Source organism: Carassius auratus, unplaced genomic scaffold (assembly GCF_003368295.1).
Source record: "Carassius auratus strain Wakin unplaced genomic scaffold, ASM336829v1 scaf_tig00009052, whole genome shotgun sequence".
Classification (NCBI taxonomy): domain Eukaryota; kingdom Metazoa; phylum Chordata; class Actinopteri; order Cypriniformes; family Cyprinidae; genus Carassius; species Carassius auratus.
In genome coordinates, this window is record NW_020523995.1 from 78,873 (window position 1) to 102,504 (window position 23,632).

Here is a 23,632-nt window from a genome sequence, read left to right on the forward strand (position 1 = left end):
AATGAAATTAAAACAGACCTCTCCTATTATTAGCATTTTTCAAAGTCTCATTTTTGTCATAATCTTTTAGTATTAAATATTTAAATATTTAATATTAAATATTTAAAAGTCAGCATAAAAAACTCTCACCAAATCAAGAAAAAACTTATCACCAAGTCAAAGTCAACATGCAGGAAGCTATTGTTGGGTCATGTGACAAGGACCCCATAAACCAGAAAGGACCCCTTCAAGACCTTCAGTACAGTGTCAAGGTCATTTAAGAATTTTTTTTAATATTATTTACTTATTATTTAAAATCAAAATTTTCATCTTGTTGAACTCAAATTGATGTTTTCATGTCAGATATCCTAAAAACTAATTCATATTCATGTCATGATATTTGTAAGTACTTTTTTTTTTTTTTACCATTTTATCTTTTTTTTTTAAGTATTTAGCACTCGATTAATTTATCCAACCATGAAGACACAGATTACAGATTCAATTTCTTCAACTCTGACATATTTGTTTGCATTTAAAATGTCTTTGTCAGCATTTGGATCTTTACAGTATAAACAAATTTCTACGTTTTCCTTGGATCCCTGCCACTCTACAATGTCCTATTGTCTCATGTGCAGTGATGCAAGAAAAGATCTTCTCTTTTCAATTACATCCTCTCATCTTTTCAGATCATACTATAATGTCTGTTTGTAGCCTAAATCAGCCAAAACGCGATTACCGCTCTACAGAACAGGAAAACCATCGACATTCCCCGCATCACCGGAGAAAGTCATTGTGATTCCCGGTTTCCAGCTTAATTGCAGTAAAGTTGGATGGGAAACTCGCCGTTATGCATACTGAGATCCCAACGCAACCTAGACAACTTGTTGGATTGCATTGGATTAATAACAGCACAACTCTCCAACTCTTCCTACCGTTTTCATTAGAACTCCAGTCACATGAAGCGGTGAATGAACAGAGCCATTCAGCAGATAAGCAGCGCTAAAAGTGATCCTACTCACCCTCGTGCTGTATGTATTCGTGCACCTCTGCTATTCCAGCAACACAGGACTCAAGTTTCACGTGCTGTACTCTAGTCGAGCTTTTATAACCTTTTACTGTGCATCAGTCAGTCCAGTAGAGAGAGAGAGAGCGCGCGCGCGAGAGAGAGAGAGCGAGAGAGCGAGAGAGAGTGTGTGTGTGTGTGTGTGTGAGAGAGAGAGAGAGAGAGAGAGAGAGACCCCGTTAGTAGAATCCACTAGTAATAATAGCGCAATCTGAAGCGCGAGCTCCTCCTGTTGATAAGAGCCTGCGGAGTTAAAGAACAACCTCACATAGGACATTAGATTTGAAGTATTTCCTTTTACCTAGTAGCGGTCTTATTTTTTTTTTAAATTAATGCATTTCTTCACTTGCTATAAACAACTATATTGTCAAAGCTGTATTAACACTCATGTCAGTATAGCCTGTTTGTTTACTGTTAGCCAGTAAAGTTTTATTTGTGGAAACACATGGAAACTGCCCCACTTGACAATAAAATGTATTTTCTACAAAAATTTGAGGTCAACATTTTAAGCCAGGTTATAAAAAAAGTACGTAGTAAGTAAAACATAAATAGTATCCTACAATAGGCTTATGAGTATAGGACAAATGGTTAAATAGGTTAAATTTTTTTGATGACTGGTCAAATTCAAAATTATCAAATGCACAACGCATAGAAAAGCATGCAGCACTGGTTTTCAGTAATTAAAATGTTTTCTGATCTAGTTGGAAAATAAAATGAATAGAATAAAATTTCACTAAATTAAACTTAAAACTTGAAATAAAATATAAAGCATAAACAGTGCAGCCTTACACTTTGCATATATATATATATATATATATATATATATATAGCTATATATATATATATATATATATATATATATATATATATATATATATATATATATATATATATATATATATAATTCCATGTCTTTCTAGGCTGTTCACAAGACAATAAAACATGCAGCTGCAGTTTCTGGCAATTAAATGTTATCAGAGAAATTTAGAAGAAAAAAAAATAGAAAAGATTGAGATTTCATACAGTTAAGTTAGTCTAAGTAAGACCTATTAAAAAGATAGAAAAAATACATATAACAAATGTGCAACATATTCTCATGTGTCTCATTACATCTTACCTAGAATTCATTATAAGTGTTACCCTAAGGCAAAAATCACTTAGACCTGCTAACATGGTCACTTGAGACTTTAAAAAAAATCTCTCTCATTGATTTTGATTTTCGTGTGCTAACGACGTGTATAAGGTTTACGTTTACCTAACATAACCTCATGTCTTTGCCTTAAACTTTCCAGTCGGACTTTATGCCAGATACTTCGTCTTCATTCTAGTAGACTCACCACAAGATGTCACTATGAGCGCAATCAATCGACGAGTCGCAGTCAACGAGTCAATGGTGTTACTGCTGGTTTGCAAAATAGAGATTACAGCGAAGAGTAGACAGCAGTCTAGAAAAGAGAGAGAGAGGGAATCTAATACATTTAATGGTAAGGAAACGGTGCTTCTCCTTGTTTGTCAAAATAACCCAGCTGTTGACTTGTTACTGCATTGCTTAATATTTGTTATATAATTTGCAGATAAATCTGTATAAATGTAACTTTAAATACCAATACACAGTCATGTCTCGTATTTCTGTCTCTATATTAGTGCTCAAATGCTTGTGAATTAATCTGGTGAAATTTAAACCAAATGAACTATTGCACATCTGCTCCTAAATAAACACTCCTTGTTGTTTATGGTAATCACTTCTACTGGTTCAAATACTTCAATCCACGTTAGTATAAAAATGGAACTGAAATAATTATGTTGAGTCAGTTCCGTGTGCTGCAGTAGTTTGAACACGAGTTACTAGAAATCACCATACGCGTCTTTCCTAAGGCAACAAAGTCACAGCTGTACAGAACATGCTGACCAACAACAAGGCTGGAAACGTGGCCAGGCTTGTGACTCCTTCAGTTTTGTGTGCTTTAAATAAAAAGATTACGTTTAATGTTCATGTAATGTTTATGTACATATTGCCAAGAATGCTTATATGCAGTAGCTAATGTTTGCATCAAGGACAGACATGCATTCAGTATAGTTTTTTAAAATATTAATTTATATATATATATATATATATATATATATATATATATATATATTATTATTATTATTATTATTATTATTATTATTATTAATAATAATAAAAAATTAAGCTTTTTGGCTTAAACCGGACACTGATGTGGATTGACACCATGATTGGCAATGTATTGCACAATTTCCTCAAGAGATTAAGTTGTCCGATGGTTTAAGTTTTTATCCCTAGTGTAATCCTAGATAGGATGACTGCACTGGGGAATCTCTGACGCCAGAAGTTGTGACCTTTTGCTATCATGGGACTTCATGTTGCCAAATGTTCCAGAGGAGAGATCAGCATGTTGCTGTTAGTCTTCTCCTCTGCAGATTTCCGTGTCAATCTTTGATTATGATGTGTTATGAAATGTAGAATCCCAGGAATCTGTAGTGCTTCTGTTTGAATGACAGTTGACATGTTTGTGAGTGATGTACTGGTTTGTTTTGTTAAAAAAGGTAACTGTGTACTCTTTCTCACCAGACGTGGGAAAGCTCAGAGGAATTTATTTTTTATTCCCCATTATTTAACTGGCGAAGATGGCATTTTTGAAGTGGCATTTCAGTGTCTTTACACAGATTAATTCTCAGATTGAATGATGTGTGTTATAAAGTGGCACGGGAACAGGAATTAGGCCTTATCGAAGTCACAGATTCTCTGACACAGGTGTGGAATAAAATGCCACACACATACTCACAAATAGTGTGCATATGCTTCCACATATTAGCACAGAGACAAACAAATGCTTTAGTCATACCAGGGAAATGCTTTCATGCCTTAAACAATTGGACAGTTCACAGGATCAGTCATGAATTTCTGATTCATAGCTGTGGTTTACTGCCTCGCTGAAAGACAGCATTTGAGACTTGGTCTAGGAATCTTGGCATATTTTCTATTGTGTCTTTCACACTGTGCTGGGACCTATTTCCTTTTTCTTCATGGACATGGAAAACACAGGAACTGATCCCAGATCAGCCTTTAGTAAATATAAAAGGCTATGCAAAAGAGTCAATGAATCCATCCTTTTCTGGATTCTGTACACCTGCGCCTTGCTTTGATTTGGGGCCATCAGATGGTTGAGTCGGCCTTCGAGCTAAAGCTCAAGACCGGATACAGGCAGGTCTGTGAGCCTCTAGCTTAACTTTCAATGAGTCGTGTCATTGGAAAGCGATGTAAAGGGAAGAGTCCATTGTCATTGCTGACACATCTGCTGGGGCAGACCTGCCAGGAAAATGTCTTTGAGTCTGTCTTTGGATAGAATTATGCATGAAGACCATAAACACATTTACTATGAATATGAAGAATGTGGTATAAATACATGAGCCACTTTATATTAATTTGTGTCCCATTCCTTACCTGTTACAACATGATTTTTTCCCCCTATTAAAATAATGAAAGATCCAATAAAATCCAGGAAGTGGCATTATATAGATCCTCTTCACGAACTGGAAGAAAAATATACTGTAATCTTAGTCAATTTTACTTTGTAAAAGAATAGGCTATATTTAATAAAACAAATATATTTTTTTATTATTTAGAAGTTAATTTAAAAACTAACTACATCATATGCAATTGACATGTTTGCATATATATATATATATATATATATATATATATATATATATATATATATATATATATAATATTATATATATATATATATATATATATATATATATATATATATATATATATATATATATATAATTTTTTTTTTTTAATTGATTCAGTTCAATTTTATTTGTATAGCGCTTTTTACAATACAAATCGTTACAAAGCAACTTTACAGAAAATGATGTTTCTACAATATTTAGTAGTAGCTAGTAGTTTGTGCACATTTGACAGGATTTTATAAAAAAAAAAATAATAATAATAATAATAATAATACAAGATGTAGTCAGCTAGACGATGAACTATCAATATTATTAATTAAGTTATTATATGATGCAGTCACACATTTAGCAATAATTGTTAGTTCTGTTTGTTGATTCAAGGTTAGCATCAACTGAGGTCCTCTGAGGGTCAGCATCATCTCTTCTCAGGTGTTCTGGATCCAGACTGGAGCTTGTGTAAAGCGAAACATAGAAACAAAATAGAGACATCATTAGCATAGCTGCTGATCCAACAAAGTAAAATTAGTTTAACCCAAGCTAATGAATAAAAATGCACCTTTGATCAGATGCAACTACACTCACAATTAAAAAGATACATTATTCGAATGCTTGGCGAAAGAGATGTGTTTTTAATCTAGATTTAAACAGAGAGAGTGTGTCTGAACCCCGAACATTATCAGGAAGGCTATTCCAGAGTTTGGGAGCCATATGTGAGAAAGCTCTACCTCCTTTAGTGGTAACTGAGTGTTGCTTGTTGTATTTAAAAAATAAATAGTAATTGAATTTAAGTTGGGGTCATGGGGTAACTTTCATTTTTGGGTGAACTATCCCTTTAATTTAAGGTGCTGTATGTAGGATTGACGCCGAGTGGTTGAACTGGGTATTGCAGTCCAAATTCAAAATATTGGAGAGAGGGTTTTTTTATCTTGCCCCTCCTCCTCAGATTTGACACACATGCAGGTTGCCAGATTGACGACACCAACTGGAACTAAAACATTTGACGATGAATGAAATGAAATACACTGAGTTTTCCACAAACTGGCAACCTGGGGTGCCGAAATACAATTGGGTAAACTGGCAATGGGTTTCACAAGCCAAAACAGAGACCGACATTCTTCCCCTGAACGCACATTTTCAAAGGAAACTGACTGTAGCATTGTTTTTCAGATATAAAGATAAGTTCAGATAAGTATGTTAACTTAGCATGTTTCTTAAATATCTGCAAACATATTATTATTTTTATGCTTTAGTAGAGTCAAAAACTTACAGCATCTTCAAAATATGCAATTTTAAAAAAGACATTTATTATGTTAAGAGTTCAGACTGAACAGCAATACTGACTGTCATACTGACTGTATTCTAATCTAGGCAACTTTAACATAGTGGGAGTGGCCTTGTACAAGTCCCGCCTACTTTCCCATAATGTCCTGTTTGTAGGAATGAGAGGGCAGAAACTCACCTCTAACAGTTCCCTCCCAGTCCTAAATGAAAGCCTAATGTGGAATGCACACATTCTCTTACATGCGTATACTCGCACACCCTCACTCTCCCCTCACGTATGTTCTGCAGGTCCTATCTCCTTCCTGTTTTTCACAAAGTTCCTGCCTTTTTACTGAGGCTAGTGTTGTCGCAGACTGTAAGGAGTTTGGATCCCTTGTTTAGATTCCTAACTAAAGAAAAGCTGAGATGAGAGATTTGAAATCTCCTTCTTATGAAGATCGAGCTGGCTATGCTTTGGAGCTTATTTTCTAGATGTTGCTGACGTTGGGGAGGAATTTGCTTGGGATGAGGTGAAAGTGGGGTGGAAGAGGAAACCCCATTCAAAAACAGATCACACAGCACTCTGACACACTGAGCTGAGAGTTTTCTCTATTCCTCGGGGAGAACTAGTTTCGCAGTCTTCTTCTGATGGAACACAGGAGGATAAACATTCGCAGGAGTCCCAAAAACTGCTGAAACACTTTCAGAAGTATTGCTTTAATTATGGAATCACTGAGGGAATCTATACTTCATTTAACATTTCAGATGTCAACATACAAACGGGCCACACTGGATGAAGAGGAGCTGTTGGACACCAGCTCCGATGGGATCTACCACACCTCTACCATGCAGGTGAGGGTTATTTTATTTTTATTTTTTTTAACTATTCTTATAATTTGTGTTTTTTGATGTATGTGTACTGAAATAAAAGCCAAATGACTGAGCTAGCAATTTTTTTTTTTATTTTTTTTTTTATTAAACTCTTCCGAACCAACAAATCTTAAGTGATTCCAGTGGAAGACAAGGACACTGTCTTAAATTACTTCAAACATCCGCAGTGTATTAGCACTGTTCTATACAATTCTTTCCCCATTCTCTTGAAACTTTTTTCAAAACAGTTGTGTTGTGTGCATACCCTCTTGTTTACTTCTAATAAATTTTTTGTGTGTGTGTGTAAAATTCAAAACAAATGCGAGCTAAATTTTTGCTTTACAGTCCTGTTTAATTTGTTAGATCCTAATGAGATATGAAGCACAAGTAGAGCAATGTGCATAAACATTTAGAAATTATAAATTGCACTTTGACCCATTAAAGCTTTATATTTGTTTATTGTTTACTTAATGAACATGTGATTAGAAAATAAGAATTGTTTAGTGTGCACATTTGTACATTAACTGTGTAGTTTATAGTTTGATCTTTTTTAACTGCTGTTCATACTGTAAGGAACTACTTCTTCCTAAAATATGAAACTTTTTTTTTTGTTGTCTGGTTGATTCAGTCATATTAAATTATAAATATGATTTGAATAAAACCAGTTAATTTAGACATTATCACATGACATATTTTTGTTTCAGTTTTTTTTTTCTTGCTTGACATCGGTGTCCATTCTTTCATTTTAATTTAATTTAATTACATTTAATTACATTATTTTTCTAGTAAGAACCAGAACTTAAGGTGTGTTTCAAAGAAGCAAAAGAGAGCTGTTATCATCTTTTTTTTCTTTTTTTAAAAGCATTAAATAAAAATCTAACTAACCCCAGACTTGAATGTGTATATAAATATAACGTGGACAGCCAGATAATGTAGCATGAGAGGTATTTGCATGGGAGGTATCTAATTTCGAATGTTTCTTATCCAGTGGTTTGAATAGCAATGTGTTTGGCAGAATAGAGTTGGCAGTGTTTTCTAGAAGAGGGCCTTTCCTAGAAAGGAAGTTTATCACTGTGTTGCTGTGGGCTAGTTTCTCTTCTAAGGATTTAATGCTTAACCCAATGCAGAAAACCCTTAAAGGAATGTTTCTGGTTCAATACCAGTTGATTTCTGTGGATGGAATTTGTGATATGCTATCGACTATCACAGAAAACAGTTGAGTTTACAGTAACACAATTACATTGAAATAAACAGGCGAGGGTGTAAAAACAGAAATGTGAAACTTATAGTTCATTAAACAACTCGCATAAAGTATTTTTTTATTATTTGAGTCATCTTTTCAGTCCTCATTCGAGGTGGGAATGTGATCTGTATTCTGAACTGGAGCAGAAAGACAATGCTGTTTGGTCACACCAAAGTTTAATATTGTTGTTGGACACGATCATATGTCACTTCCCCATGCAATTTTATATGAAACCTGCACAGTGTGATACAAAATGTCACAGATATCACTTTCATTAAGAAACACACAATACACATCACACCCTCAAGGATCAGTCCTTTGGAGAGTGAGTTTCAGTGTCATTTGCGTCATCTTTGTATCAGTGCTCATTTGCAGGGGTAGTTATTTAAATCTTAACCCTTTTTTTTCCTGATAACTTTGATTATCAGGTAGGGCTGCAGCGAGGTCTGGGTCTCCGGTGCTGGGCAGAGAAAACCCATGTCGAGAGAAAGCTAGTGGTCGTCGTGTGTGCTCTGTCCGTGGCCCTGTTCATATGCATCATGACTTTGGGTCTGCACTATAAAGAATGTGAGTTGATGGAACAGTATATAAAGATGTTTTTTTAAGCTAAAACTAATTTTACTCTTTTGCCCAACCATGACAAATCACTGTATGAAAGAACAACAACTTTGTCTTACACTGTTTACCTCCAATTTCCTCAGCCTCCCACAGGCCTCTAGTTTTCTTGGCATTATCTCTCCAGATTAGGAGCTGAATCTATTGTAGCTGCATTCTCTGTGCATCCACAAGCTGAATAAAAACAGTGCCCTTTAACTCCAATTATTTCCAATATTAAACTTAATACTTGCACAGCTTCATTCAGTGGAATAATGCCCAACCTCAAAACCTTGAGGCCAAAGTAAACACAAAGACGTGCGTGCCTACAAAGTTTCCGTAACATGTCTGAGAACATCTTTTCACAAATTAAAGTCTTATATTGGTGGCTGCAAATGGCTAATGTTGCCAAACAGACACAAATATTTTCTATATCAGCCTGCATATCATCCAGTTATGCTAATGAGTATATTTCATGACTTTTATCGGTTAGTGTTAGTATTCAATGAAGGGAAAGCACAATCTCTTGGGTTTAATCATTTTAGGCTCCACAGGTCACTCTAGAGATTGTCTTTGTGGCCTCCTTATTTGATCAGGAGACTGAATAAATACAGTCCTTTTCTCATGATTAAAATGTTGGTATCAACCATTTATAAGTGAATCGCTCCAGGGGATCCTCCTTAAAGAGATGTTCAGTGAATTTTCATGATGTGCAGTTTGACTGCAGTATGAGGTACAGCACTGAAAATGTAGCTCACCAAAATCCCATTTATGATTACCATAGTGTAAAATATTCTGAGTAAAAGAGACATCGGGAAGTCTTGTTTATTTGTTTTGGCAGCTTTTCGTGATATAATATGTGATAAGGCATATTATAATGGATGCAGCAGTATGTTTATATACATTTATTGGTTTTAACAGCTCATCCGGGAATGTGCCTGTCAGAGCCTTGTGTTAGTGTTGCAAGTGCAGTCTTGGGGGCTCTCGATCGGTCAGTGGACCCCTGCCAGGATTTCTATAACTTTGCATGCGGGGGTTGGATGAGGAAAAACCCGCTGCCTGAAGGCAAGTCCCGCTGGGGTCCTTTCAGCAACTTGTGGGAACACAACATGGCCATCATGAAGAACTTATTAGGTAAGAAACACAAAGTATGGCCTAACAAAAGTTGGGTTTTAAACAAATACTTAAAATGATGTTCATTTTAATATGCTGAACTTTGTATGAGAGATATGAGAGACTTACCTTTTTCAATATGTTCTTATTCAATAACTTATTAATTGTTAATATTTAAAAGTTTTCATAATTTGATATTTTGTTTTATTACTTTAGTACTATTTCTATTATTATTATGCTAAATTATATATATATATTTATATATATATAAGGGTTGTCAAATGATTAATCGCATCCATAATAAAAGTTTGTTTACATAATATATGTTTGTGTGCTGTGTATATATGTGTGCATCCATGTATATATTTCTGAAAAATAGGTTATGTTTATTTATTAAATATATTTATTTATAATATAAATTATATGAATATAAATATAGACATTAACATTTTCAAAATATATACTGTATGTTTGTGTATTTATGTATACATAATAAATATACACAGAACACGCATATATTATATAAACCAAAACGTTTAATTTGGATGCGATTTTATATATATATATATATACACACACAAAGTATATAATAAATCATTAAGACAAAAAAATTTAATAGCTATTCATTATTAAATAATTTAAAATAACTATTAGCTTATAAATATTTTTATTTAAAAAATAGTAATTGTGTCCACAACATCCACGATTGTTTTAATTTAATTAATGATTTATTTTAGATTACATTTTATTTATGATTTCATATATTTTTATAATCTAATCTTTCAGTAAATAACTTCCTCTGTCTCTGAAATGACTTGTATTTTTTCGATATCACCTGTTCCTCTTATTTTTCTTAATTAGAATTGAAATCCTGTATTTTCCATGGGCTCTCAGATTTATGACCCCACTGTACAAATAAAGCAGTAATATTCCATCTCGAAAGGTTCTTACCAACTTACAGGCTTCCTTTCACTTTGCTTTTTTGGTTCTTGTCATAAAACTTTTCTTCATTTGTTAAATTCAGAGAATACCAGCATGAAAAGCCTGAGCAAAGCAGAACAAAAAGCCCAGTGGTATTACCAGGCTTGTATGAACGAGAGCAAAATTGAAGAGCTTGGGGCAAAACCACTTCAGGATCTCCTCAATCAGGTGACCTCAGATGCACAAACCTCAATATGAAACTCAAAAGATCTGTTGTAAATATATCAGGCCTGATAAAAACCTTCTTTTGCTGTTATTCCGGTATATAATTATTAATAATGTTTTGTTCCAGACAGGAGGTTGGGGCTTGAAAGGCCCATGGGATAAAGATAACTTCCAGGAGGTTTTACGGATTGTGTCGGCCAGCTTCCGAACCTCCCCCTTTTTCACTGTTTTCGTCAGCACAGACTCAAAAAACTCCAACAGCAACATTATCCAGGTGGGAACACTTATGGTTATTGTTATTTTTTTAAATGACCATAACATGAATTCTTAAATGTCTTGGGGAAACTCTGCACTGTTTTAGATATCGTATTTTGTTATGTGATGCCTGTCAGAAATATATTATAACAGGCTTTATATCATGATGCATGTCCCTGTAGTTGAGCTTGTTGAGTGATAATGGAAATGCAGTTGATGCTCTGATTCCTTTTTTCCCACAGGTGGATCAGTCAGGATTGGGACTTCCCTCTAGGGAATACTATCTCAATAAGACAGCCAATGAAAAGGTAAACAAAGAGATTTGGTTGTTCATGAAATTGGGAAACGTTCTGCGTTGGTCTAAAGCTTGTGTTGTTATTCCTTCTTCAGTATTTAACAGCATACTTGAACTTCTTGGTGGAGCTCGGGATCCTTTTGGGCGGCTCGGAGGAGACCTCTCAGAAGATGATGCAGGAGATCATAGACTTTGAAACAGCCCTGGCACACATCACAGTCCCTCAGGATGAGCGCCGTGACGAGATGAAGATTTATCATAAGATTCAAGCCAAAGAGTTAGCTGTGAGTACTGTACGGTTACTGTACTGCTTTTGGATTGGAATCTGTGGTTCTTTACAGCTTGTTCATGGCCCAGAAATAGTCAAAGGTCTCTTCTGATACAGCCGTAGAGGCAAATGCTAAATGCAAATAATAAGATTTATGGCAAAGTATTACAGTGGTGCAATGGTACAAATTGTTTTGGACAGAAAAACTAGCATGAATCTTGCAAAATTGCAGTTTTCCGCCTAAACTACCATTCATAAGACTTCTTCTACATAAGTTATTTTTAATAGAAGTCTCTTATGTTCCCCAAGGCAGCATTTGTTTGAAAAAATACAGCAGAAACATTAATATTGTGACTGTTTTCATTGTAATATATTTATTTCATTGTAATATACATCATTATTTTAAATGTTTTCATTGTAATATATTTGTAAATGCAATTTGTCTTTATGTAATTTTATATTTTGATAGTGAAAAAAAAAAGTTACATATATTGGTCCAGTTGAAAAGTTGGGTCTTAAAACAAAACCAGTGGAGAACCACTAATTTAAATGTCTTCTGCAATGAGAGATATACTTGTTTATTGTGATTATTAAAATGAGAGTGAAGATGTCAGAGTATGTAGTATAAAGACTTCTTTCCATACTCTTACTGTGGTGTTGCATGTGAGCTGGGATATCAGTCATGTGTTTGTTTGTGCTGTAGACATTGGCGCCTGCGGTAGATTGGATGCCTTTCCTCTCTGCAGTGTTCACTCCTGTTGCCCTAAATGACTCTGAACCCGTGGTTGTATACGCTAAAGAATACCTCCAGAAGGTTTCAGAGCTCATCAGCAACACCAACAAGAGGTAAGTCAGCATTAGCCAGAATTTTGTGGGATTTTGGGTCATCTATATAACAGATCTTTTTAGTCTGTTATCTGATATCAAAGCTAATGTGTCTCCACTAGTGTCTTGAATAACTACATGATCATGAAAGTGGTGCGGAAAATGGTGTCCATCTTAGACCAGAAGTTCCAAGATGCAGAGCAGCGCTTCCTCGAAGTCATGTACGGCACCAAGAAGGTGAGGAATGAAGTCCAAATCACTGCTGCCACTGAAAGAGTCATGAATGGTCCACTAAATATGAAATAACAGTCATGTTTTTGACATTTGCTCCTATTTTTTTGTTACCCTATCTATGAAACATAATTACATTTTCCATTAGTTGAGATTTAAAGGAGAGTTTTTGTTATGATTTGTAAAATTCAAATCAGTTCACTCCTAAAATTTTTTTTTTTTATTCTTAACCATTTGAATTTTTTATAAAAGCACCATAAGAGTGGTACATATGACTTGTGCACTATATTCAAAGTCTTTTGAAATCATAAAATAGCTTTGTGAAATAAAATTGGAGAAATAGATTCACATTTTAGCCTTCATTCTCTGGTCATTTTCTCCACTGCCAGATCACACAAACCATATTCAGTGCTGTGTTCGATTAAAAAATGTTATCTGTCATCTACGTCAGGTCTGACTTTGAATCCAAGCGCCATTGAGATATTGGAGATATTAGATAAATTGATTTCAGTTTACTATGTATCTTTTTTAAAATTGCCTCTTGTGAGGGACATTTAGTGCAGAAATCATTTTATATTGGAACAAAATGACCCAGATATTAAACATTCGGTGTGCTTGGTCAGCGTGAGAGGGAAGTGATCTGTTGCCCTCGTCTTCTCTCTTCTTCTTCTCCCTCTCTTTGACTCTCTCTTGAGTAACTGGTTTCAGTGCTGGTGTGTATGGAGAGACAGTGTGTTGTTCTGCAGGGAGACAGGTTATTCAGACTCTGATCAGGAGGAGATCCTGTTGCCCCGGCCTTACTTTCCGCTGGGGTCAGACTGAAATAACAAAATGAAAGAGCCTTGGGCGATGTGTGTATGTGTGCTAGGTTATGATAAGAGATGGAGAGAGGAACCTAAAGGAAGCTCACATTCAATTTTTATTATTGCATTAAGTGATAGATCACCCAAAAATGAAAAATCCTGTCATTAATTACGCACCCTCATGTTGTTCCAAACCTGTGTGACTTTCTTCTGAGGAATAAAAATATTGATTTTAGGGAGAATTCCAAACCTGTAGCACTTATTTCATTTTCACTTAATGACTAATTTCCTTAACAAACTAAAACTCCATTTTACCCTCATAGTCTTGCATTGGGAGCTATTGGCCATTATCTCCAGAGCCTCAGTATCTAAACAAGAGATGGGAAGTGGAATGGATGACATGTTCTGTTTCTGCCCGTCTCTGAGCGTCATACTCGAGGAACCTTCAAGAGAACAATGAAATGCCTTGTTTTGCTGATAAAGTAGAAAAACCTTTCTGTTTAGCTTGTTAGAAGCAAATCTGTTATGTATTTAACAAATTATTTGTCCTCATTTCCTCAAGCGCTATGCTGGACTCATGGAAACAAGACAATATGTATCTGTAGACGTTCATGCCTAAATGTACCTGTAAATTGTTTGTGAAATATCACACTAAGAAGGCTTCGGTGCAAATGAGGATGCTACTTGTTAATATATCACCTTTGTGTTTTTCAGAGCTGCACACCACGCTGGAAACTTTGTGTCAGCGACACGGACAGCGCTCTGGGCTTTGCTCTCGGGGCGCTCTTTGTCAAAGCTACGTTTTCTGAAGACAGCAAAGCTTTTGTGAGTCTCTTGTGATGTTTTGCACACCATCCCCGTCTTTTCCTTCCAGCCTTTTAAGTTATATTCTCAACTGATGTGTTTGTCAGGTTGAAGATATGGTCTCTGAGATCAAGTGGGCCTTTGAAGACAGCCTGAAGACTGTCGGCTGGATGGATCCCAAGACAAAAAAAGCAGCTAAAGAAAAGGTGAGAACCACCAGCACAATCCCACGCAATGTTTTTCTCTGCAGGATCTTGCTGAAAACAACACCTAGCTTAAATGTCATACATTTCCCAGTTTGTAATAGCTTTAGATTTAGAATTGGTGCTTGTTTATAATTTTCAGTGCTTTGCCTGGTGGACAATTTTGGCTAAATATCTATATCTTGTTGAGCAACAAAACTACATAGAGGTTTTTATCCTTGTTTATGCACTTTAATGCCACCTGGTGTTAAAGTGTAAACTGCCACTCATGATTTTTATTTTCTTATTCTTGTCTAGGCAGATGCAATATACAACATGGTTGGTTATCCAAAATTTATCATGAAACCCAAAGAACTGGACAAGGTGTTTAATGACGTATGTATACATTTTCTTGATTTCTGTTTGGTTTTTGTTCATGGAAAATAATGTGGTTCAATGTTGTAGAGAGTCTGGACTAACGTCTCGGCCTCCAAACTGTATATCAGTTTGATGTTGTTTCAGATCTTTACTTTCAAAACGCCATGAACTATTACAACTTCTCTGCACGAGTCACTGCTTCCCAGCTGAGAAAAGCCCCCAACAGAGATCAGTGAGTATCAGTCCAGCTCACACACAAGATGACGCATGTCTCTTAAAGGGATAGTCCACCCAAAATGTTGAATTATTTTAACATTTACCAATGTTAGTTTATTATTATTCATACCATACTATAGTAACTTCTCATATTTTAAATTATATATTTTAGTATTTAAAAAAAAATTATTAGCTTATTTAATTTTAATTTCATTTTCAGTTTTAGTCATTTTAGCACTTCAATTTAAACTTATATATTTCAGTTATTTGCCAAGGTCACATTTCTCCTTTTTCTGAAGTTTTTAAAGTCTAAGTGAAAGTAATTAATTTGAAAGTAAAATAAGTAATTAATATTCCAGCTACGAATATTAGTTTTGATAATTTTTGTTTTAGATTTAATTAACAATAACAACAGTGTAATTTACTCACCCTCATGTTGTTCCAAACCTTTTTGTGTGGAATATAAGAGAACACAAAATAACATTGGACTCCATTGACTTTTATTTAAAGGGGGGGTGAAATGCTCGTTTTCACTCAATATCCTGTTAATCTTGATAACCTATAGAGTAGTGCTGCATCCTTCATAACTCCAAAACGTCTTTAGTTTTATTATATTCATAAGAGAAAGATAGTCTGTACCGATTTTTCCCGGAAAAACACGACCGGCTGGGGGTGTGACGTGTGGGCGGAGCTAAAGAATCACGAGCGCCAGTAGGCTTTTGCGTTGAGAGCGTCTGGAAGCTGTGACATTACCGTGAGGACAAAACCCATCCAAAACAAACCATGGCTAACAGTCAGATTCAGCGTGTATTTATGATCCAGAATCAGATCCAGAGGCTGAAATTTAACAAGAGAAGCAGCATCAACGACTACAGCAGGACGTCTTTAGTATGTATTGAAACTGTATATAATTGCTTAGCGGTTTTGGAAAAAGTTCCACTTTATGTCGTTTTTTTTTTTTTTTTTTTTTTTTTTTTTAAGGTCTACACGTGGAAAGTGCAGTTTGATGACAACATCGCATGTTGTTTACTTGATGTGCTTACGTGCCGATAGCTAAGTTAACAACACAGAGATATTTGAAGCAGTTTTACTCACTGCCTGCGGTTCCAACACACGATCGTGACCCTTTTTCGTTGGGACTGCATTATCCTTAAGAAATAAACGATGTGCAAATCCGGCGTCAAACTGGACCTTGTTTGTAAAACAAGCATCTTCGAAATGTAGGGGAACAAACACAAACACTTGCACAGCTCCGTTGATGCTGAATCAACAAACAGAACTAACAATTATTGCTAAATGTGTGACTGAATCATATAATAACTTAATTAATAATATTGATAGTTCATCGTCTAGCTGACTACGTCTTGTATTATTATTATTATTATTTAAATTTTTTCTAAAATCCTGTCAAATGTGCACAAACTACTAGCTACTACTAAATATTGTAGAAACATAATTTTCTGTGAAGTTGCTTTGTAACGATTTGTTTTGTAAAAAGCGCTATACAAATAAACTTGAGTTGAATTGAATTGAATGCTCTGTAAAAAATAAACTCCATCCACCATTTCGCTCTCGCTCTGATCAGTGAATGTCTCTGCTCTGCTATACGGGAGCGCGCGCTCTTCCGGCAGAAGTGCCCTTAGGACCCATATAAGGAAATTCCGCTCCATCTAACGTCACACAGAGCCATACTCGGAAAAAATTTCAAAGTATCATACAGAACATCATACAGGCTTAGAACAACATGAGGGTGAATAAATGAAGAAGTTTAATGTGTTAACTGTTAACTGTTAACTCCCTTGATGTCAGTTTATTATGTGTGCATTTCTTTCCGTGTACAGATGGAGTATGACTCCACCCACAGTTAATGCCTACTACAACCCCACAAAGAATGAGATGGTACTTCCAGCAGGCATTCTCCAGGCTCCCTTTTATAACCATGCTTGGCCAAAGTAAGAGTCTCCCACTAACAAACCCTTTCCTGTAGTCCTGTAGTAGTGTCTTATCTCTTACCTCGTCTCATCGAGTCTTGGTTGTTTTCTAGAGCAATGAATTTCGGTGGTATAGGTGTGGTTATGGGGCATGAGCTCACCCATGCCTTTGATGATCAAGGTAACAAAATGATTCTCTCTAAAATATTATTCCAGATTGTTAGATCTCCAGTATATACGAATCGTCAACTGCTGTAAAGACTCAAGTGTGCCACCCTTCCACTGCTTCATCATTAGAGAGTTACACAAACACAGGAATAACTATATACCTGACTGGTTACTAGGGTAATAGGAAATACATCTCAGACATTACTGAATTAATATTATTACAAAGATTTCAATAAATTAATATCAAATCATGTGTTTTTCCATCTATCTGTTTTTATGACCTCAGTCTATCAGTCCTATTGTATTAATACAAATCGTCCTTTGATTTCTTATATGTTATAAACAGTAAATACGTACTAGGAAAAGTACTTCCAAGTCAAAGATCAGAGTCAGAGGCTGTGTGTGTTTATGCTGTTCAAAAATCATTGACCTTTTTTCATACTTTAAACGTGTTGTTTATATTACTTATTACATTTCATTTATATTACCCTACATAAATGATCAAATAAATAAATGGAAAAATAATATATAACATAATATGAATTAGTATTAATACATTTAATAATATTGAATAATATTTTTCTGATGTACAGTATAATGTAAATAATTGTATTGTCCTATATGATTGTTAAAATGTGAATATGTTATGAAAAACATCAGCTGTAATGTAATGTTGTAATACAAAATGTAATGTTTTAAATATGTCTTACAGGAAGAGAGTATGATAAGGATGGGAATTTGCGTCTGTGGTGGCAGAATTCTTCAGTGGAGGCTTTTAAACACCAGACCCTGTGTATGGTGGAGCAGTACAGCAACTACAGTATAAATAAAGAAGCTCTGAACGGGAAACGCACTTTGGGTGAAAATATTGCTGACAACGGAGGCCTGAGGGCAGCTTATAAGGTTTGTGAAGATCCTGTTGTGGAACAAAGACATTGCAGGAACTAGAATTTAAATCAGTCAACAGATTTGTTTCATTCATCAGCGAGTTATAAAGAGATGAGACGTCAATGGCTACTTTCCATAACATGAAAACCGTTATGGCTTATGACATATGAGAATCTGATACGTAAGGCATTACGATCTCTATATTCTTCCTCGTTGGCGGCTTTGATAGCTTTGGGGCTGTTGTGATCCCATCTCTCTGAAAAGCCTCGCAGTGCAACAGGTGGCTCAGAATGAGCTGCTCTACCTCCAGCAACTCGGATTCTTTCCATTGGTTGAGAAGGTATAGATTACAGAGCAGATGTGCACAGCATATGGCTGGAGAAGAGCCTTTGTTAACCTCTCTGATGGGGAGGAAAACAAGCGTTGACACCAGGGCTCTGTTTATTTGTGATCTCCGCATGCAGTGTAGCATGCAGAATTATTAGCGGACTAATGTTTTCACTCTCGCTTTGCAGGCCTATATAAACTGGATCGAGAAGAATGGTGAGGAAGCCACTCTGCCTGCCCTTGGAATGACCAATCATCAGCTGTTTTTTGTGGGATTTGCTCAGGTTTGTGCCAATATTTGCTTACTATGTTTTCCACAACTACTCCTCGGGCAGCGGAGCAAGAATGGCTGTTTGTTCACTGCTCACTGCTGGTGTGTGCTCTTGGATGGGTTAAATACAGAGCATGGGCTACACGCCACGCCCCTTCTAGTTGTTTTACTGGTCAAAACCTTAGCAAACTAAAGGTGTCTGTCTATTGTCTCTGTTTTTTAGCTGTTTGCTAAGGCAAGAATTTATATTATTGTTTCTCACACTATGATTTGAAAAATTTTCTTGGATGTGGATTGTTGAAGAAAGGTGTGCTCAGCCTACATTATTACTTGAACTAGACAAATTATATATATATATATATATATATATATATATATATATATATATATGTATATATATATATATATATATATATATATATATATATATATATATATATATATATATATGTATATGTATATATATGTCTTATTTCCAAAAACTAAAATGAAAACTCCAAAAATAATCAAATACCTTTTAACTAAAATATTTTAAATAAAATCAATTTTCATGACTCAAACTGTCTAAAATTATTATTATCTAAATTATCTAAAAACAATATAAATTATTCTATTTTAGCCATAAAATATTTCAATTTAGTTTTTGATACATTGTGTTTTTATAATACTTTGTTAAACATGAAAATGCAACTAGATCGAAATAACCAGACTGTTAAAAAAATGTATATATTTAAACTAAAATAATTTATTATTCATAAGATATTTGATTCAAAAAGAAAAAAAGATACAGGGCCCTATTTTAACGATCTGAAACGCAAGTGTCAAAGCGCGAAGCGCAAGTAACTTTGTGGGCGGGTCTCGGCGCTGTTGCTATTTTCCCGGCGGGATAAATGGCTCTTGCGCCCGGCGCAAATCTAAAATGGGTTGGTCTGAAGTAGCTTCATTATTCATAGGTGTGGTTTGGGCGTAACGTGAAATAAACCAATCAGAGCGTCATCCAACATTCCCTTTAAAAGCAGGTGCGCAAGTTCCATTATGGATTGCTATTATTATGGCGTATTTACCAGGCGCACGCCAGGAGCGGTTCACAGCCGAGGAGACTGTTGTTCTTGTAAGAGCAGTGAAAGACAGAGAAGTTGTGTTGTATGGGGATGGGAGAATAATTAGCCTGAATAATTTGTGAGCTAGTTTTATGCCTATTTTTTTCACATCTTCGTGGCACACCACAATGATTTCCGTCATCTCATGTGTTAATATTTTTTTAGTGTAACAATTTATGATTTGCAAAAATAACTGTTGCATCTGTGTAGATTACATGAGCAAAGTGTATGCGCGTTGTGCACGCTATACATTATGGCCAAGCATGCGCCCTTAAAATAGCATAATGAACAACGCGCAACGCGCCACTGACTTTAGACTAGGTTTTTTCTGGTCAGTGGCGCAATTGTTTAATGGAACAACAAAATAGCACCAGGGATCGTTTGCGCCGGAACACGCCTCCTTTTTTGCGCTGAACCGCCCAGGGAGCGCAAGTTCATTCACTAGTTTAGCGACGTGCTTCTGTGGAGGGAAAAGCGCGCTTTGCGCGGGTGCAAAATAGGAATGACACATGCGTCGGTGTACAAAGTCAATTGCGCTGGGTGCAAGATAGGGCCCACAGACTGTAATAACTAGACTGTTAACTAAAAAAAAGAATCATTAATTTATTATATTTATTATATTAATCATTTAATTACGTAATTAACATAACTTTGAAAAAAAAAATCTAAAATACATTTAAACTGAAAGATAAAATAGAAAAAAAAAAAAGTAATACTCACAGCACCGAAGCATTGGGACAATGACATTTGCATTGACAAAAAACAGTTGGCAATTTTCCGAAATTGTAATGCAATCTTTTTTTTTTTTTGTTCTATTAAAAGTCTAACAAAACTTTTTGTTTCCTTTTTTTTTTGTAGGTGTGGTGCTCCGTTCGAACACCTGAAAGCTCTCACGAGGGCGTTATTACTGACCCCCACAGTCCGTCACGTTTCCGGGTCATTGGCACAATCTCCAATTCCCATGAGTTCTCTGCGCACTTTGGCTGCAAGGCAGACTCACCCATGAACCCCAAACGAAAGTGTGAGCTGTGGTGACAGTGACACTTACATGGGGGAATGAACCTGGAGCTGTTAATGCTCAAACATCCCAAACATCCATCTCAGGTCACCTAATCTAGACTGCCAAAAAGCTGGTGGATTTATAGTATACTACATATTTTCCAGCTATTACTTGCCTCTTAATGAGGAACTGGTGTAAATAGTAAATCCATGGAAGTTTATATAATGGAGTTTTATTCTTACATTCAAAACACTGGAAGTTAGTGGTTAAATGTAATGAGAGAAGGACTTGTCCTTTCGGTAAATACATTTTCTTTGAATATTTTGAACATTTCCTTTTTAGCAAATGCATTTATTTTTCTATTAGGAAATAATATTTATGTTCTTTGTATTACGTTGTGGGTGGGTATGTTTTTTGGTCTGTAGTGTTTGGAAATTATTTAATTCTTTACATTTTTAAACAACTTTGCTCACATTTTGATACATGACTAAGTTTTATACAAGACTGTTTCATCACAGCATGATTGAAAAATAATTAGATTTTATTATCCATTTCAGTGTCATTTAATATCAAATGAAGATATTATATTTGAGCAGTATGCAGAGTTCTGGATTTGCTGTCATCAGACCACTATACAAGAAAGTGCCTTTGAAACTATGCAAATACGAGACTTGCAGCGAAAATATTTTTATTTCAGTCATAGGCTCAGATCACTGAGGCTTACAATAAATCAGTTCCAAAAAGCATAACAAAACCTGTGCTATTTGAAAGAAAACAAATTGACAAAAAGTATGATTTCAAGCTTTGGTGATAATACAGCAATAATAAGAAATGCACAAGCTTTTTTAAAATGCTGGTCATTTTTTATCTGGGACATTAAATTAGGTAAAGGATTTTCAGCAAATCACAGGGGTTAATATTTATATTGCGCAATGTTAGTTCATCTTGGCAAATGCATAGCTGATGTAACCTGGTCTTTTTTTCATAGAATGTTATGCATTTTAACCCCGACAGATGTCGCCATATTCACATTTATTAATGGCAACAGAGATGCCCGCTAAAAATATACTTATTATTTGTCCCCTACCATATAATCCCAGTATACAATTGCTACTTCACAACATATTTAATCGTATCTATTCTATTCGACAAGACTTTATCAAAGATAGGTAGCACTGGAAGTAGTCGTTCTCCAAAATTTGGGCTGGACCCCTCTTAAAAAGGTGAAACTGCAGTTTTATATTCAGTAATAATTTACTGCGTAGTATGACTCATTCGTTTCATGCTGATAAATTGATGTCTTGGAATGTAACGGAGAAGCCATACGTTGTGAGAAACAGTGCAGGCATGTGGCGAGTGGCGGCTGCCTTTATGACGTCACTTTAACAGATCGTTGTTTTTGGATCTTGTCAATGAACCGGTTCAGAACAGCGGCCTGAACGTTTCGATCATAAATCGAACCGAATCGTTCCAAGTGTTCCTCGAGTCAACAACTCACCGGTTCATAAACTGAAATTTACAAATAAAATGTACTTGGAATATTTTTATGGCTTGACTGTTTTACGGTTTTATCAACACACATAAAAAAACCGAGCTGGACTGAATAAATCAAATTTTGTTTTCAAACAAATAGTGTTGTGTATTTATTTTATATTATATTACGGTTTCTAAATTACTATATTTAATTAGCTACATTTTGGACTTTTTTTTTTGCTACATAAACATTACCATCATACATGCATTTCCGTTCATATATAATAATCATTTTATTTATTATTATATAACAATCATAAGTAAGGAGTACAAACGGGTATAAAAGATCAAATAAATTATTTGAAGCTCTCACAAACTTTGTCAAGGAGACGACGTGAGGGCGCAATTACGTCACGACGTTAAATCACCACTGACTCGTTTTATGAACCGCATCTTTAAAACCAACTGTTCGAAAGAACCGATTCCTGGAAATGTGTCGGACTTCCCATCACCACAAAGTGGCGTAAGGTGAACCCGATTATCTCCGAACTAGTCGCCCGACGTTTACCGAGCCTTCCGTCCAGCCGGACTGATGGAAGCAGCGGCAACAACGCCATGTTGAGTGAAGTCTCCCGTCTTTATGAGAAATTCCTATAATGCAACTCGCTATTGTGATGTTACTACGCAAAGCGGAGCAAACAAACCCGGAGACGGCCATCTGAGGAGGCGGAGAAGAACAATTCAACCGGGGAGATCCAGGGTGGCTGGAGGGGGATACAAACCCCCTACCGTTCCCATGCATAGAGCAGCTACAACCCCCGACTTCAAACATAAAATGACATTTTTGGCACTAACAGCCAGATTTGAATGAAATCCATGGCATAAGGATATACACACGTTCCGGCCTTCGTAGAGAGAAGAAACGGCCAGATATTGTTGGAACGTGCGATCGTTTTCAGCTGCGTATTGTTTGTTTTGGTTTAAATTTCTGCGATGAGTTTGCCACCGAAAGTGGTCTCGAAACCGGCCGCCGTCGCTGTTAGTGGACACGTAACCGGACCGGCACCGCCAACGCAACTCCGCACAGCGCTGACCTCGGTGTCGTTACCACCGGGAGCCCAGGGCGCTCCTCCGCCGATGGCCGTGCCTCCTACCCAGTATCCTTCACTAATAACAAAGCCCCTTGTGTCCCACATCACAGATCAATGGGGAAACGAATGGGAATTTCA

At 35.8% G+C, this 23,632-nt stretch overlaps 2 protein-coding genes across 4 annotated transcripts in view; one reads left to right on the top strand and one right to left on the bottom strand.

The window, feature by feature from the left end:
• The window catches only part of LOC113072375 (alkaline phosphatase-like), a 26,974-nt gene extending 25,792 nt beyond the window's left edge, over window positions 1–1,182 (bottom strand). Inside the window, exon 1 of the mRNA XM_026245398.1 lies at window positions 999–1,182. The gene's annotated coding sequence lies outside the window, so the exon portion shown is untranslated. The remainder of the gene's footprint in view (window positions 1–998) is intronic.
• The window catches only part of LOC113072374 (endothelin-converting enzyme 1-like), a 24,650-nt gene extending 2,108 nt beyond the window's left edge, over window positions 1–22,542 (top strand). The window contains exons 1-19 of one of the 3 annotated variants that reach the window (XM_026245396.1): window positions 2,430–2,526; window positions 6,788–6,874; window positions 8,564–8,702; window positions 9,651–9,863; window positions 10,867–10,991; window positions 11,116–11,262; window positions 11,486–11,551; window positions 11,634–11,822; window positions 12,510–12,652; window positions 12,754–12,868; window positions 14,380–14,490; window positions 14,577–14,675; window positions 14,970–15,047; window positions 15,158–15,261; window positions 17,087–17,197; window positions 17,290–17,357; window positions 18,057–18,247; window positions 18,748–18,843; window positions 20,789–20,965. In XM_026245396.1, coding sequence (XP_026101181.1) covers window positions 2,524–2,526; window positions 6,788–6,874; window positions 8,564–8,702; window positions 9,651–9,863; window positions 10,867–10,991; window positions 11,116–11,262; window positions 11,486–11,551; window positions 11,634–11,822; window positions 12,510–12,652; window positions 12,754–12,868; window positions 14,380–14,490; window positions 14,577–14,675; window positions 14,970–15,047; window positions 15,158–15,261; window positions 17,087–17,197; window positions 17,290–17,357; window positions 18,057–18,247; window positions 18,748–18,843; window positions 20,789–20,965 — 2,262 coding nt within the window. In that variant the 5' untranslated portion in view covers window positions 2,430–2,523. Of the gene's footprint in view, window positions 1–2,429; window positions 2,527–6,745; window positions 6,875–8,563; window positions 8,703–9,650; window positions 9,864–10,866; window positions 10,992–11,115; window positions 11,263–11,485; window positions 11,552–11,633; window positions 11,823–12,509; window positions 12,653–12,753; window positions 12,869–14,379; window positions 14,491–14,576; window positions 14,676–14,969; window positions 15,048–15,157; window positions 15,262–17,086; window positions 17,198–17,289; window positions 17,358–18,056; window positions 18,248–18,747; window positions 18,844–20,788 lie in introns of those variants that run through there. The other 2 variants (XM_026245397.1, XM_026245395.1) reach the window with 2 other exon arrangements.
• Window positions 22,543–23,632: the final 1,090 nt, after the last annotated feature.